The following is a 16982-nucleotide window of genomic DNA, read 5'->3' on the forward strand; positions in this document are numbered from 1 at the left end:
ACAACCAGTGGTGTTCTGTTGTTAGTTCCTTTAGGTTTGTCCTGGAGCACGCTGTTTCTGGGTACTAGTCTGGCCCTGTCGATTTGTTTCCTCACCTCTGGCTTTATTATAGGAACTCCATAGGAAAGTGGAGAGAGAGATTCCTATCTACCGATCTATTCCTGAGGAAGAAGTCCTGAGATTAGCAATCTACACATCAAAGAATAGTTCAGGGCAGTAAAAGAGTAAACATTAAACAGATGCCCTGACCTGTCTAGCTTTCTAACTCTCTGATTTCTCCCCCTCTGAAACATGAGGAAACAGAGTTAGAAGTGGAGTCTTCTTGTTGTTACACGCCGTTAAGTTGCCTCTGACTTATGATGACCCTATGAATGAAAGACCTCCAAAATGTCCTATCATTAACAGACTTGCTCAGATCCTGCAAACTGGAGGACATCACTTCCTTTATTGAGTCAAGCCATTTTGTTTTAGGTCTTTATCTTTTCCCACTGCCTTCCACTTTTCCTAGCATTATTGACTTTTCCAGATAATCTTGTCTTCTCATTATGTGACCAAAGTCCGATAGCCTCAGTTTTGTCATTTTAGCTTCTAGGGAGAATTCAGGCTTGATTTCATCTAGTACCCACTTATTTGTCATTTTAGTTCTCCATGGTATCCCCAAAACTCTCCTCCAGTACCACAATGAATCAAATTTCAAATCAATGAATCAAGTTTCAAATGAATCAAATTTCTTCCTGTCAGCTTTCCTCACTGTCCAACTTTCACATCCATACATAGTAATGAGGAATACTACAGTTTGGATTATCCTGATTTTGGTTCCCAGAGAGACATCTTTATCTTTAAGAATCTTCTCTAGCTCCTTCACAGCTGCTCTTCTAAGTCTCAATCTTCTGATTTCTTCATTGCAGTCTCCCTTTTGGTTGATGATTGAGCTAAGGAATAGAAAATCTTGTACAATTTCAATTTCCTCATTCTCAACTTTAAAATTGTACATTCCTCAGTTTGTCTTCTTGATGTTCAGTTGTAATCCTGCTTTGACGTTTTCTTCTTTAACCTTTGTCAGCAGTCATTTCAAGTCTTCACTATTTTCTGCCAGTAACGTGGTGTCATCTGCATATCTCAAATTGTTAATGTTCCTTCCACCAATTTTCACTCCACCTTCTTCTAGATTTAATCTAGTTTTCCTTATGCATAGAGGTTGGACAGATAGGGAGATAATATGCATCCTTGTCTGACACTCTTGCCAATTGGAAACCATTCTGTTTCCCCATACTCTGTCCTGACAGTAGTGTCTTGTCCAGAGTACAGCTTGCCCATCAAAACAATAAGATGTTGTGGCATCCCCATTTCTTTTAACACTCCCCATAGCTTTGCATTATCCACACAGACAAAAGCTTTGCTGTAATCTATAAAACACAGGATGATTTTCTTCTGAAATTCCCTGGTATGTTCCATTAGCCATCATAAATTTGCAATGTGATCTCTGGTGCCTCTTCCTCTTTCGAATCCAGCTTGAACATCTGGCATTTCTCTTTCCATATATGGTAAGAGTCTTTACTTTAGAATTTTGAGTATCAGTTTGCTTGCATGAGAAATTAACACGATAGTCTAGTTGCTGCACTCTTTGGCATCCCCTTTTTTGGGAATTGTAATATAGACTGAGCATTTCCAGTCCGTGGGCCATTGTTTTGTTTTCTAAATGTAAATTGGAGCCAAGCAATTATGCCCAACAGAGGCCTTGCAATCTGACTGTTGCTACACTGAAAATGGGTGGAGCCAGCCAAGGTTAAGGACTAAGCTACTTAGTGTGGGTCATAGCCATGGGTATTTTAAGGCATTCTATAAATCCTTTTTTATATAAAATTTATTTTTCTAAATATAAGCAGAACAGAAAAAAGCAAATAAAAATGATAGCGCAATTATAATGACATCAAAGACAAAGAAAAGAAAGAGTAAACGTATAAACAATATAAATAACTCAGGTTTTTAATATCCAGCACATATCAATCCCTGAATGTGTTTGGTGTCTGTCAGAAAAGAAAGTATAGTCTCCAGTATTCAGATTTTTGATCCTCCAAGCATCTTCCAATTGTAACGTTTCCATATAATTAAACATATTTTGGGGGAGTTTGCCTTCTTTGGTTTTTTTCACCTATCTTTTTTTTAGATCCAAGTCTCTGAAGATCATTATCTTCTTGAAAATATAAAATGGAGTGGAAGACATTTTCATAAAAATTTTCTCTTGCATTGTTTGGCGCATATATTGTTGCTGATGTGTAAATCTTGCCTTCCAGGAGCCTGATTTCCAAATCACATATCTTCCGTCAGAGTCTCTTAATTCTTCTGTAACATTTATTTGTAAATTGTTTATATACACCAGAATTCCTTTTTTAAATGATAAATTCTTAATAAACACACAAATACATACGAGCAAAAAATAGGAACAAAGCTCCAAATAATCATGGACATTGTAATATGATACAATTGTAACTGAGTCCCTCATATGCATTTGTCACTGGTTGCCCCCCCCCCCGGCCAAATCCAGGCGGGCTTGAGCCCCTCTCCCCTCCCCCGTAGTTCACTGGTTGCCCAGGAGACTCAGCCTCCCCTGACAAAATCCAGGGGGGCCCTCAGCCCCCACCCCTGTAGTTTACACCTATGTTCCAGTTAGTATTCTGTACCATGCTAAATGCATCTTTAGTATCAGAATGAAAAATCAACAGAAATATGATAGATCCCAAGTTCTTCACCAACAGTCTGAGCCCAAATTCCTTCCAACTCCGTAATTTGAACGACAGGTATACAAGCTAGTGAATCAAATTATGGTCCATATTGTTTATTCTCTTCATGCCTCAAGTGGGGTGCTCACCTTTAAATTTTTTTAATGTGCCACATATACATTTATCATATTTAAAGCCATGTGCAGAAGTGCTCTGCGTGTAGATTGTGAAGCACTTGTGATAGATATCACAGAACTGGCAATCAATTTTATCCATAGCCACCTTTTACTACAAATCTGTAGAACAGACACACACACCCCTAAACTTGATGCCAGTGATTTTTTAAAAACATTGTAAAGTTGCTTCTAAATCAGCCTCACTGCTCCAAATATTAATTCTATCCCCCCCGCCCCATTTGCCTTCATAGAGCAGCCATTTCTGTGCTGATTTATAGCATTCATACAACCACTTTGAGATGATTGATGTGCTGAAGTCACAATGGGATTTGGAAGCAAGGCAACATGAAGGCCAGATAGGACAAACAGAAGACAGGAAGACCATACCTGGGATAGACCCAAGATACCATGGCAATTAGTGGACCCTGCCCATAGCTTTCTTAATATTCTTTCTACATATGATCACTCAGAGCCAAACTACAAGTAATGCCTGACACTAGTTGGACACTTGTCAGCTTCCCTCAAGTTTTGATGGGAAATGTAGGCAGCTTGGCAGAATGTTGGACAAGTGACAGTTGAAAAGTTCATTGGACAGCAGTCGGAGAGCCAAGCTGCAAGACCAGGACACCTACATTTCCCATCAAAACTTGAGGGAAGCTGACAAGTGTCCAACCTGTGTCAGGTGTCACTTGTAGCTTGGCTCTCAGTCAACATGCAGGGTGACAGCACAAAGATGCTGGTCATGCCTCCACCTCTACTTGTTCACCAAATGGTGAGCACAGTGCTTATGCACAGTTGAAGAATATGAGTGCATGCTTGTTCCAGGTGTTTGGGGACACTCTGAACTTTCCTGATCACAGGGAGGAGTGTGTGTAGGTACCTGTTACGACCCTTTCTTTCTCTTGGGTAGATTTTGTCTTTAAGCCTTTTTATTCTTTCCCCCTCTTGGTAGATTGCTGCCACCAGGAATTAAATTCCAGAATAACTTAAATTTCTCCTTGCAGGGCCAGCCTAATTGGCAGGGATACCCAGGGCAGGAAGAAACCACGCTGACGCTTGTTTGGAGAAAATTGGCCACAACTTTATTGGTTACAGAATTAGAGAGCTATAGCTACGTAGGGGCACGGATCCCTGTATCGGCTGACCCGCCTGCCCGCCGATGACTCCTCACCCTTCCAGTTCGTCCACTGCAGGGGAAAACCCAGAATGACGGTTAAGGGAATCACACTGGGCGGTCGCCTCTGCGTGGCTCCCCCGTCACCTGGACACAGGCCTGATACATCAGCCCCCCGAGCTGGGCTTACCACTGCCAAGCCTGGTCCAAGATCCCTTATGGGGATCCCCATCTATGGGGGAACAGTGCCAGCCAGCCCTGTTTTCCCCTGCCAGGATCAGTGCCCCACGCCCAAACCGCTACTAGAGGCATGAAATGGCTCCCCGCCACAGCCTCTAATGCCACAACCAACAAAGTAAAGCATCCTGGATGTCTTGAAGCCATATATCCTGCCCCCAGCTGGACAGGTGTACTCCATCTGGCTGATATAACGCCTCCTGATGAAAAGAGAATGGCGACACCCCCCCCCCCCGCCCCCGTTGGTCCGTTTTAGACCTGCGAAGGCGAATGACCATGCTGAATGTGGATAAGGTAACATCCCCAATCCCCAAGGCCACGCCAACCACCTCTCTTTTTGAATTGGCCAATAACTCCCCTATTCAGAATGCCCCAAAAAAGGCCAAGGTAAATGCAGCTTCAAATAACTGTGTTTCGAAAATTGAAAAGCAAACTGCGCCAAGTTGTTCCAGAAGCAAAACCAAAACTTGATATGTTATTGGGCGTCGCCAGTCTGGTGACAGGGGGGACAAGCACCTCCATCCCTCTATGGCCCTCCTAGCAGCAAACAAAGCGCAGGGGTCTGAGAAACCCTGTGCTTTACTGAAGAAGGAAATGGCTGCCAAATGGCACTTCATGGTTCTGGGAGCCAAACCCAGGTCCTGCAGATGGGCTAGATAACAAAGAACCAGACCAGCTGAGGCAGGCAAACAACCAGAACCACCCCCCCCCCCCAGCGCTGGGAAACAGACAGGAAATTAGCTAGAGCTCTGCGGTACGCCTGCAAGGAAGAAGGAGCAACAGATGATAATACTTCCTGAATTATGGAGCATTCCCCAAGGCTCCAGAGATCCTCTGGGAAGGGGTCTGGATCCCGGCGTGCATCTGGTGCCAAGGCCAAGAACCACTCTGTCTGGAAGTGAGATAAGGCGTCGGCGATACTGTCATCTGTGCCTGCTACATGTTTCACAGAAAAAGAGATGTTATTAACTAGACATTGCAAAACAAACCGTCGAACCAAATGCATTACCCGCTCAGAGCGCGATGACTGCCTATTCAGAACCTTGACCACTGCCATGTTGTCGCACCAGAAAACCACCCTCTTATTCCTGAATTGGTCCACCCATATGATGACTGCCACCAGAATCGGGAACAGTTCCAAAAAGGTGAGGTCCCTCACCAACCCAGACCCTCTCCAACTGCCAGGCCATGGTTGGGCACACCACCGACCCCGGAGATAAACTCCAAAGCCAGCGCTGCCCGCTGCGTCCGAATGTACCTGCATCTCTGAGGCGACCTCCCAACTGTCCTGCCAGAATGACACCCCATTATAACGAGTCAGGAAAGCCAACCACACCCTGAGATCCTCCTTTACTCCCTTCCTGATCCTAATATGATGACGTGGTGAAGAAACCCCGGACATAGCGTGAGCCGCCTGAGCACAGAAAGAGCGACCAGGGGAAACCACCCTGCAAGCAAAGTTGAGATGCCCCAGTAAGGATTGCAACTCCTTCAAAAGGACCTTGTGTCGAGCGAGCATGGTCCGAATCAATGTTTGCAAAGCTAAAAGCTTCTCCGGGGGGAGCCTGGAGCATCCGTCGATGGAGTCAATTTCTATCCCCAAATAGGTAAGGCGAGATGTGGGACCTTCAGTTTTCTTCGCTGCTAAGGGAACCCCCAGCTCACTGGCCAATGCCTGAAAACCTGCCAACCTCTGGGCACAAGTGGCGCCCCCTGGTGGCCCAACGAGAAGGAAATCATCCAGGTAGTGCGTGACCTGGGGGCATCCCAGGCGGCTCCTGGCAGCCCACTCCAAAAACATGCTAAACGCTTCAAACACTGCACACGCCACAGAACACCCCATTTGCATAGCCTTGCCGACATACCAGGCACCCTTAAACTTGAAACCCAACAGGAAAAAGTCGTCAGGGTGCACCGGCAGCAGCCTGAAAGCCGCTTGTATGTCGCACTTAGCCATGAGGGCTCCTGTGCCGCAGGAACGCACCAAGCGGACAGCATGATCAAATGAGGCATACCGGACCGAACACAACTCAGGAGGAATAAAATCATTTACTGAGAAGCCCTTCGGGTAAGACAGATGGTGAATAAGGCAGTATTCACCAGCTGTCTTCTTAGGGACCACCCCCAGAGGAGAGGCCCGGAAGTTGGGAAGCGGAGGCGAAGTAAAAGGCCCCGCCACCCTACCAGCCGCAACCTCCTTGTCCAACTTTTTAGCCACCACCTCCGGCAAGTCCCTAGCAGACTTAAGATTGCCCGAAGTAGTAGAGATCCTAGGGCCGGTAAAAGGCATCCTAAAACCAGAAGAGAACCCATTCCACAAGTATTCAGCGTCTTTCCTATTGGGATAATTATCCAAGAGGTGCCGGAGAGCCTCCAATCGAATGGGGGAAGGGGCGAGGGCAATGTCCAGCACCCTATCATTGTTTTGTTCCCGATGCAGGCTGGCTTGAGCCGGCGGAGCTTCCATCCTTACGGACACCTGCATTGTTGGGCCGGCCCCCATGAAAGGGCTGCTGCGAGGCACCTTGCCGAGGGCAAGATACACGAGAATGCATGCCCGAGCAAGACTCCCAAAAGTGGTCGAACTTACAACGAGTCCGCTGACACCTGCCCTGGTTATACTCCCAGCAAACCATCTTCCTGTCCCTCCTAGACCCCCATCTCCCTTGCCGCGTGGAGTCGCTCTTTCCCCGCATATGGGGGCCGACTAGCCACAGCCACAGTTTTTGACTTATGAGGTCCCAGCGCCTCCTGGCGCTATGAGAGGCTCTCTTCCTAAACACTTCATCGTAGTCGACGGCAGCTGCATCCCCTGCCAGGGTTCGAGCCCTAATAACATTGGCTAAATGATTAGAAAGGTGCCAACCTCTGTCAGGGTATGCCAGCTGAACCACCCCCATGAAAACAGTATAACCTTCCAGCCAATTAGCAAAATTCCTCTCCACCTCCCCTTTCTTGTCTTTTTCTCTCCGCCTACGAGACGGCGGTCCCGATAGGCTATCCTCAGCCTCTGGACGGAGTAGGGCAAAAACATCAACATAATAACCGTCCAGTATTCGTCTCCTCATTTTCCGTGACAAATGTGCCCCTGGTGCGTCCTCATCATCCCCGTAACTCACCGCAGGGCGGGTACCTTCCATCCCAGCATCCTGACCCCAGACGGCCCCCGGCCCTGAAGCCCCTGTGCCCCTCTTAGAGCACCTCTTAGCAGCCCACACTGGTATAGGGGGTACCAGAGCAGCAGCGCCCCAGTAATCCCCATCAGACCCCCTCCCATCTTCCCCAGAGGAAGACTCACTTGACGAGCTGGACTCGGATTCATCTCTGCGCCTCGATACCCGCCTCGCTCACCGCTTCTTATGTTTCCTGGATGGAAAGGCCCGACTCCCCCTGACGCGCGGCAGCAGGCTAGGCCCGACTACGCAGTCAGTGCTGGAACAGCGATCGGCACATCCCCTCCGATCGCTGTTCCGAGGCCGACTGACTGCGAGAGGGGGCCGGCCCAGCATTTATACTTTTGTTGAGGACCTGAGGGAAAACTTCCCTCCTCAGGTCGGGTGGAAACCACCCTTCCCTGATTGGTCCTCCAGCCGGCTGCCTCGATTGGCTGGCTGGGCATCTTAAAACTACAAAGCCCAGCCTGCCTCGGGGCCGCGCGACTGGGCTGGGCCGGCCGAGAGAGACCGTCCTGCCCTTTTCTCCCCGCCCTGCAGCCCCCGCAAATGCCGGCGCGGGTAAGTTCCGCGCCCGCTGCTTTTAGTAACGTGCCCAAGGGTCAGGCTTTTTCGTGGTACTATGTGGCCATGAGGATAAGAATGGGATCTAGGAATGACAGATACTCTGGGACATAAAAAAACAAAGTAAACTTTTATTTTTATAAGAAGAGTATCGCTTTCATATTATTTCTAAAGCTTACTGGTTTCAAAGAGTGTTATTGGTTCTTAAAGTTTCTTTACTTAAACCCAGTCACACAGATCTTCTCTCAGGCTTCACACACAGTTTGCCTGCTTTTGATATTAATTTCTCTCTCAATTACAAGACCTTTTCTCAGGCACACACACAGTTTGCCTGCTTTTCCCTGACTGAACGTTCTTTCACAAACACACAGTTCAGGTTTCCACATAGGTTATATTTCTCTCAGACAACATACACAAGCTCAGGCTGTACACAGCTTGCCTCTCTTGCCCTGACTGAATCTTTTTTCTCCACTCTCAGAGCAGAACCGCAAGTGACAAAAGGCACAGATTGGACACTTGTCAGCTTCCCTCAAGTTTTGATGGGAAATGTAGGCAGCTTGGCGGAATGTTGGACAAGTGACAGTTGAAAAGTCCATCGGACAGCAGTCAGAGAGCCAAGCTGCGAGACCAGGATGCCTACATTTCCCATCAAAACTTGAGGGAAGCTGACAAGTGTCCAATCTGTGCCTTTTGTCACTTGTGGTTCTGCTCTCAGTCTAAAACTGCATTCACTCAGCCCACACTCTCAGGCATCAACCAATCATATCACTCGCTCATCCCTCTCTTTCACCCCCACTCGAGGGCCGTTTCCACATGCTGTTAAAGAGACTGGCTACTTACTGAACACTGGCATTTTTTCCCACAGATTCCAGATGCCTCTGATTTCAAAGCAGAAGCAAGCAGTTTGTCTTTTGTCTGATCAGCGTCTTTTCTGAGACCGGGATTTCCCCGCTCTTTCCTGTGCCGGGTCAAGGATGCTGATCAGACAAAAGACAAACTGCCTGCTTCTGCTTTGAAATCAGAGGCATCTGGAATCTGTGAAAAAAACCACCAGCGTTCAGTAAGTAGCCAGTCTCTTTAACAGCATGTGGAAATGGCCTTAGGCTGCTTCTACACACGTTGGATAATCCACTTTCAATACTCTTTAGTGAACATTTGAAACTGCTTTTCATGTGTGGAACAAAAAATCCAATTCCAAAGGATTGCTAAAGTGCATTGAAAGTGCATTATTTAACGTGTGTGGAAATGGCCTTAATCTATACTACACCAAGCATTTAAAGACACACATACACATTTACTTAAAATCATTACTGTACCCTTCCTTCATACACAGGGGCTGTGCTCAGGGGATGGCCATGTGAAGACTTGTGCTCACTTTTACTCTCAACACATTGACTGAACACAAGGAGGGTTTGTGTTGTGTGCAGGCGGCTACCGATAGTACTCTCCTGCTGAAAAACCATGAAAAGTACTGCGCAGGCCAAGTCTTTGGCTTTCAGTTCATCTCTTCCCCTCATCCAACCAACGGAATATGATTTTCATAAAGGACCAAAGGTTGTGAACCAGATGTTTTGGACTACTGCAAATATACTTGATGGCTATCTATGGTTTTTTTGAAGAAAGGATTCAGGGATTGTTATAGAAGATACATAAGTCAGCAAAGCGCACACATCTCTGTGTTCCACACTGACCTTTCAAACATGGGTTGTAGCCCTCAGGGATTTCTATAGAGCTGCCTTTTTTTTTTTTTGCTGGTGCTTTTTTGAAGGATTTGCTGTTAGGTGCATGCATAGAGAAAAAACACAATTAAGAATTCACAATGAGCAGATTATATACATATGTAAATACATATTTGTATGTTTATGTATGTATATGCGTACACATATCACATATTGCAATAACTTGTCTGTGGCACATTTTGCAATAAATGCCCATTTTCAGAAAGACGATGACAAAACTATAATGTTATAAGCATATAAAAGTACATCTGACTTCTGACCTGATTTTCATATCAAATGTTACGGTTAAACACCTATGGAGTTATTCTAGGTCTTGTAAACAAATTTGAGGAGGTCAGGAAAGAGTCTAACATACACAGTTTTAGGAAGACAGGCATATCATATTATAAAATTAGAACATCAACCCCAGTTCAGGGCACAGATTCTGTACATGTTGACACATTGCAAAAGTGAAAAAAAAGAGGTTTGATGGTTTTCCTTGACTCTTGGCTTCCACATCTACCATTGTAATCTGGGCTGCAATTCCCAGCATACACTTGACCACTAAATGCAGTTGGCATAGAATCATAGGGTTGGAAGGGACTTCCAGGGTAATCTAATGCACAATGCAGAAAATTCACAACTACCTCCACCCACATACACACCCAGTGACCCCTGCTCTACGCCCAGATGTCAAAACACTATCAGGATCGCTGGGCATGTAAGAAGAGGCCACAAGAACTAAGCACTGATGTAACCCTTCCTGCCTTCCCTCTCATGATCTCACAGAATCAGCATTGCTGTCAGCTGGCCATCTAACCTCTGCTTAAAAATCTCCAAAGAAGGAGAGCCAACTACCTCCTGAGAAAGCCTGTTCCACTGAGGGACTGCTCTAACTGTCAGGAAATTCTTCCTAACACTTAGCTAAAAACTTTTGTTACTTATGACATGTTACTTATGACATCAGAACTTAAGTGAAAAACTCTCTGATTATGTTGCAAAAAATTTAGATGTCTTCTATCTGACCCATTAACAGTTTCTCTGTTTTTGAATTGATAGAAAATGTACAAATACTGCCCTTCAGAAGTCCACCTGATTGGTCACAGTCTTGGTGCTCATACTGCTGGAGAAGCAGGACGACGACTTCGAGGTGCTGGCCAAAAATTTCCAGGCATCGGTAGAATAACTGGTAGGCCACCCGAAGAGACAGCATGACAATATTTGAAAGGGAGGTTAGAAGGTGTCATCAGTGCAAGTTTAATTAGTATGAGAAAATGTAGAACTAACTTGAACTGATAGTTTTCTTTTAAAAGGTAAACCAGTTTTATCTGAGATCACATAATTCAAGGCTAACATGGATTGACATCAGTTCATGCAGCTTTTATCAGAAAGCCATGAAACACAGGGGCTAGTGCATACATAGAATCACACATAATACCTAACCAGGGAGAATTCTCACTGGGATTTTTTTAAAGGTAGCTGCATGTGTGGGTGGATTTGTATCTTCTGAAAGTACTTTATGATCAGTGTAATTGATCAGAACTGCAATGTAGTTTGTTCACTATGATACAACACTGTGTTTATTCATCAGATTCTGGAGACATTTCTATGACAATTGTGTTAAGGCAGGCCTTGACAGACTGACTGAGAACTCTGGATTTTCAGACCATGAAAAAAGGCAGGTCCCCCTATTCCTTACTGGATTATTTTTATGTCTACTTAGGCTTGGACCCAGCTGCATTCTGTTTTCAAGGTATGCCTATTATGGTCAGGTTGGATCCTTCTGATGCTGAATTTGTTGATATCATACACAGCAATGGTGGCCAGTCACTCGCTATAGGTATGTATTGCCAAACATACATGAATTTTGCATCAAAAACACAGAGAAATGATCAAGTCATTTACTGCACCATGAATATATTTCAGGATTAGGAATGCAAAATGCTACTGGTGATCTTGACTTTTACCCCAATGGCGGAACTACTATGCCGGGATGTAATGATCTCATTTTAGAAAAGAAAGAAGATGAACTTGAAACATTTCTGCAAGGTAAACTTGTTCATGTCATACAACAGCATTTATTTGCAGTGTGACAGGTAGTGGTTAGAGTGTTTGACTGGGATCTGGCAGACCCAGGTATGAAGCCTCACTCTGTCATAGGAATTTCCTGAGTGACCTTGGGCCTGTCATGCTCTCTCGGTCTAACGTACCTTACAGGTTTGTTGTAAGGATAAAATGTAGAAGAGGACAATGTAAATTGCATTGTGTCCCTGTTGGAAGAGAAAGCCAGAAGAAAATAAATAAACACAAAAGCCCCTTCTTCTCCGGGGACATAACTCTTCACGGTCCCTGAAATCAAGATGAAAGGCATGGAATCGACTTGTATGTGGCCACATGTCTCATTTGTCAGGGTCTGTTTGTATGTTGCCTGACAGGAAGCAACCTGGCTAACGCCATGTTTAATTCTTTAGTTGTTTAGTCTTCTTTTCCCTCTAGGCCCCACCTGTGAGGAGCCGTTTCCATGGGAGAAGACACTGTCTTATCTTTTCTGCAAGCCGAGTTGACCTTGACTAGTGTTCCCACAGAGAACTCTCCTGCTATGTGAACTCTGGGGGGAGGCTGGGCTCTGAGAGTATGAAATGTAACAACTTCTATTCTGTATCTCATTCCTAACAATGCCTTGTTCAGCCAGGGTCTCAAATCCTGGAATATGGACGTCTAGGCCTGAATGCTGTCTTTCAAAATAAAACCTTTTGAAATCAAGAAACCTTGTCTTCTTGCAGAAGGGAGTAAGGCAGACTCTCGTGTCTGGAATGCCATAGCCTGACATTTTGTTAGGAATCACCTTTGAAGTCTTCAACTCCTCACCCAGGGAGGATGGATACCAAGGACACCTTGATTGATCTAACCGATCCTGGTACGGAGGATGGGGGACTTCCTGATTCAACACCTTTGGTACCGGACAATGGATCAGAGGTGATCCCTGATTCAGGAGTTGTACCTACCGACGTAACCTTCACTGTTCCTATCGGAGGAGTGGCGCCTGTTCCCGACGGCCAGATGGAACTGGTGCCCGGCAGAGGGGTGGAACAGGCCGACCCGGCCATAGCCGGTGCACGACCAAAGTTGCGCGAAGCTACCGGGGAGAACCATTTAATTTCGCTGCTGACACCGCGGCAGTGGGGCTCCCGGCCTCGAGAGGTGAGGGAGAGGCAAGCGGGCACCATATTTTCCAGGTCGATGATCGATGTGAGACGCACCATCGGGTCAACGGAGCAGGAAGGCCCCAGCGTCATTTGGGATCTAAGGAGAGCGGACTGCACTCCAGAGGAAACGCGGGCCAGCACCCAACCCTGGTATAAGTGGGATGTAGAAGCGGGCTGCCTGGAGGAGTGGGATCCCTGAGGTGGGACCGAAGATATCCAAGATTGGGAAACTACCCGACATGAGCTCATGAGCTGGGATTATATGGACATAAACTCAGCCAGAGCGTGGGAGCGGGGGCAACCACATCAATTGGAATATTGAGCCCAGGCAGTGGATACCGGTATTTCAGCCGTTACTGGCTTAACTAAAGGGATTCTGGCCAGCATAACTATGGAAGAAGAACAACTGTTGGAAGGCGTCAGAGTTGAAGGTCTGATACAGCCCCATGACACCGGGGATATGGCCCATGAGTGGGGGTCAATTGGGGGTGCAGAAGGACCAATAAGGCCTTGGCCCACAGACTATGTTCCTCCGAGGTCACGGGAAACCTCGGAACCCAGTGAACGAGGGGAAGATGGAATGAACCGCAAAATTCAAGAACATTACCGCCGGATGGAAGACAGAGTGGGAGCAATGGAAGAAGACCTAGCCCAAGCCATATTCTTTATTGGTGTGTTGGTGAGGGAGCAGAGGGAGGCGAGAGCAGCGGCTGGACAAACAGTAGCCCTGCTAGGGCCACCTGTAGCGCAGGGACAAGTACCGAGGATGGGCCAAATATCGGTGGGTACCCAATCAACTCCAGGGTCAGGTGTGGGACTGTCACCGATTCAACTGCAGCCGCCACCGACTCAAACTACGCTGGTGGCGCCCACTCCACCGCCTTTGGTCCCGCAAATAGTACCAACCCCTCCGCAAACGCTACAGCTCCCAGCTCAACCGACACCTGTTCAAATGGCCCCGTGGCAGGTCCCACAACCACCACCTCCTCTTCAGACCATACCGCAGCCATTAACTCTTCCACAACCGCGACCGTCTCCTCCTCCCCCCAGACAGTTGCCTCCACCACCTCCTCCTCAGGTACCTCATAGACAGGTGGTACCCCAGCAACCAACTCTGCCGAGGCCGCCTCCTCCTATACAAGTCCCCCCAGCACCCCAACCACGTCCAGGAAGTCTCCCCCTGGGGCCCCGGGCAAGTTCCATGAGCCCCACCGCCTGGAAGCGCACCCAGACCGCGGCCGCTAGGAATTCCCTGAGGCCCACAAGACCAGCCCAGAGGACTGATGCAGGGGCTGGTGCCACCCAGTCCCCCACCAGCCCCGTGGCCGATACAGCCAGACAGAGGGAGGGAGCCTGAACTACCGTGGGGATGGATTAAATTGGAAGCCACTTTTGATGGAGATACGCAAAAGTTGGGATTCTTCGTAGTACAAGTGCTCCAGTTTTTCAACCGTTGGGGACACCTTTTCCTGGACAAGGAAAGTAGGATTGATCACCTGGCATCGAGACTGGAAGGCAAAGCAGCTGAATGGTATGTAACGTTATATGACTCTGGCGCTCCTGAATTAGACACTTTACAAAGTTTCATGTCAGCGCTACGAGCCCAATATGAGGATCCACTAGAAGAAGATCGTTCCCGCACAGAATTACAAACCTTATGGCAAGGTACGCAACCAATCAGAGACTATGTGTCCAAATTTCATCAACTGGTGGCCAAATGTCCCCATTGCGAAGAAGGGACCAAAATTGTAATGTTTAAAGGAGGCATGAACCCCAGGCTGCTAGATCGAGCCCTAATGCAAGATGACCCACCAACGCTGTTAGGTTGGATACAACTGGCCTGCGAAGTCGAAAATTGCATACAACAAGTAAGATTAGTGGAGCAAGAACAAGCCTTAGGGGCGAGAAGAACACCGGTAGTACCCAAAGGGGGGGCGAGCAGGTACCCCAAGTTGCGGAGCAAGGGACTCTCTTTGGTGACAAGGACTATGCCTCCAATGCGGAAGTAGCGGACACTTTGCAGCTCAATGCCCATCACGCATACCGGCGACCATCGCCCCTACTCCTGCTCGCCCCATCCCGGCCCCAAGAGCCAGGCGGGGACATGGAATACCAAAACACAGTCAACCAGAAAAAGGCTTGGAAGTGGAAGAAGTTTTAATGGAGCTGGATGTACAACCCTCAGAAAGTGAAGACGAAGCTCCCAGCCCCCAATCGGGAAACGAGATGGATCTGTTGTAACGAGGCCCGAACAGCAGATCGAAAAAAAAATCACCCAGAAAGAGGTGAGAGAAAAGGGGTCTGTATTGTTTCTTCCCGTAAGACTACTAAATCCAAAAAGAGGAATTCATATTTGTGTAGAAGCTTTGATTGATTCTGGATGCTCCAGAGACATTATAGCCCCAGCCTTAGTAAACGGTTTGGGGTTGGAAACCAAAGAATTAAAAAAATCCTATCATTTTTGAACAAATGGATGGATCCAACATGAACCCAGTTACTTTAGAAACCGAACCAATTCCCACAGGTATGGAGAAGCACTGGGAAAGCAGATGTTTCGTCGTCAGCCATGCAGCAAAATACCCCGTTATCCTAGGTAGCGGATGGTTATGGGATCATAACCCTTACATAGACTGGCCTAAGGGAATACTTATGTTCAACAAAAACTACTGTAAGCATCATTGCTGGCTGGCGGAATGTGGGAGAGACGAACCGCCCCAGTTGGATGTAGCCCTTCTAACTCAAGAAGAAATTAATTGCATCTCTATAGAATATAGAAGCCTGAAACAAGCTTTCAGTGAAGAGGAAGCGGACAGTCTTCCCCCTCATCGTGCTACAGACTGTGCCATCAAAATAATACCGGGGGAAAGTCTACCTAAGGGCAAATTATATTCCATGAGCCCTTTGGAAAGGGAAGAGGTACGAAAATTCATCGATAAAAATTTGGAAAGAGGATTCATACGCCCTGCTAATAGTCCTCATGCAGCTCCTGTACTTTTCGTCAAAAAGAAGGATGGCGGCTTGAGATTGTGCACCGATTTCAGAGGGATCAATGCAGTATCAACAACCAATGCCTACCCCATCCCACTCATCCGAGATCTACTCAACGTCGTGACTCAAGGTAAGATCTTTTCCAAATTGGATTTAAAAGATGCCTACTTCCATGTCAGAATCAAAGAAGGAGAAGAATGGAAAACCGCGTTCAACACACCCTTAGGTCAATATGAATACCTTGTTATGCCTTTTGGCTTATCTGGAGCTCCTTCTGGATATATGTCTATGATCAATGAAGTACTGCATAAATACTTATATAAGGGAGTGGTTGTTTACCTAGATGATGTGCTAATTTATTCAAAAACAAAAGAGGAACATGTAAAACTAGTACGGGAAGTACTAACCACTTTAATGTGCCACAAACTCCCTATCAAACTCTCCAAATGTGAGTTTCATAAAACAGAATTGGATTACTTAGGGTACCGCATATCTGGACAAGGGCTAAAAATGGATCCTGCCAAAGTCAAAGCAGTACAGGACTGGCAAACCCCCTCCACTCGTAAACAATTGCAATCCTTCCTGGGGTTTGCCAACTTCTACAGAGATTTCATAGAGGGGTTTGCCCAAATCGCCCTACCTCTAACCGAGCTTCTGAAAATGAAAGGGAGAGGGGAGCAGGCAAAGAAACCCACCTCCAAATTGGAGTGGAACCGAAACTGCCAACTGGCTTTCGATGAACTCAAAATTAAATTTACGTCTGAACTTGTTTTGCAACACCCCGATGAAAATCGCCCTTTCATAGTACAAGTCAATGCCAGTGATATGGCCATAGGGGGAGTGCTCCTGCAGAAAGGGGGAGACAGGAAAGCAAAACCATGTGCATATCTCTCTAGAAAATTTTCTGAAGCAGAACGACATTGGAACGTCTGGGAAAAGGAAGCCTTTGCCGTCAAAGTAGCTCTCACAGTATGGCGTCATTGGCTTGAAGGGGCACGGCACCCGTTTGAAGTTTGGACAGATCACAAAAACTTAGAAGCACTAAAAAGCCCCTGACATCTTAATGCCAAACAACTCAGATGGGCA

The 16982-nt window shown here is 46.7% G+C and overlaps 1 protein-coding gene across 1 annotated transcript in view; it reads left to right on the top strand.

Moving 5' to 3' along the window:
- LOC129332851 (pancreatic lipase-related protein 2-like) overlaps positions 1–16982 on the top strand; it is a 34286-nt gene that overhangs the window by 5923 nt on the left and 11381 nt on the right. Inside the window, exons 4-6 of the mRNA XM_054984144.1 lie at positions 10762–10891; positions 11426–11542; positions 11629–11751. Coding sequence (XP_054840119.1) covers positions 10762–10891; positions 11426–11542; positions 11629–11751 — 370 coding nt within the window. The remainder of the gene's footprint in view (positions 1–10761; positions 10892–11425; positions 11543–11628; positions 11752–16982) is intronic.

The sequence above is a fragment of the Eublepharis macularius genome, chromosome 6 (genome assembly GCF_028583425.1).
Source record: "Eublepharis macularius isolate TG4126 chromosome 6, MPM_Emac_v1.0, whole genome shotgun sequence".
Taxonomy (NCBI): domain Eukaryota; kingdom Metazoa; phylum Chordata; class Lepidosauria; order Squamata; family Eublepharidae; genus Eublepharis; species Eublepharis macularius.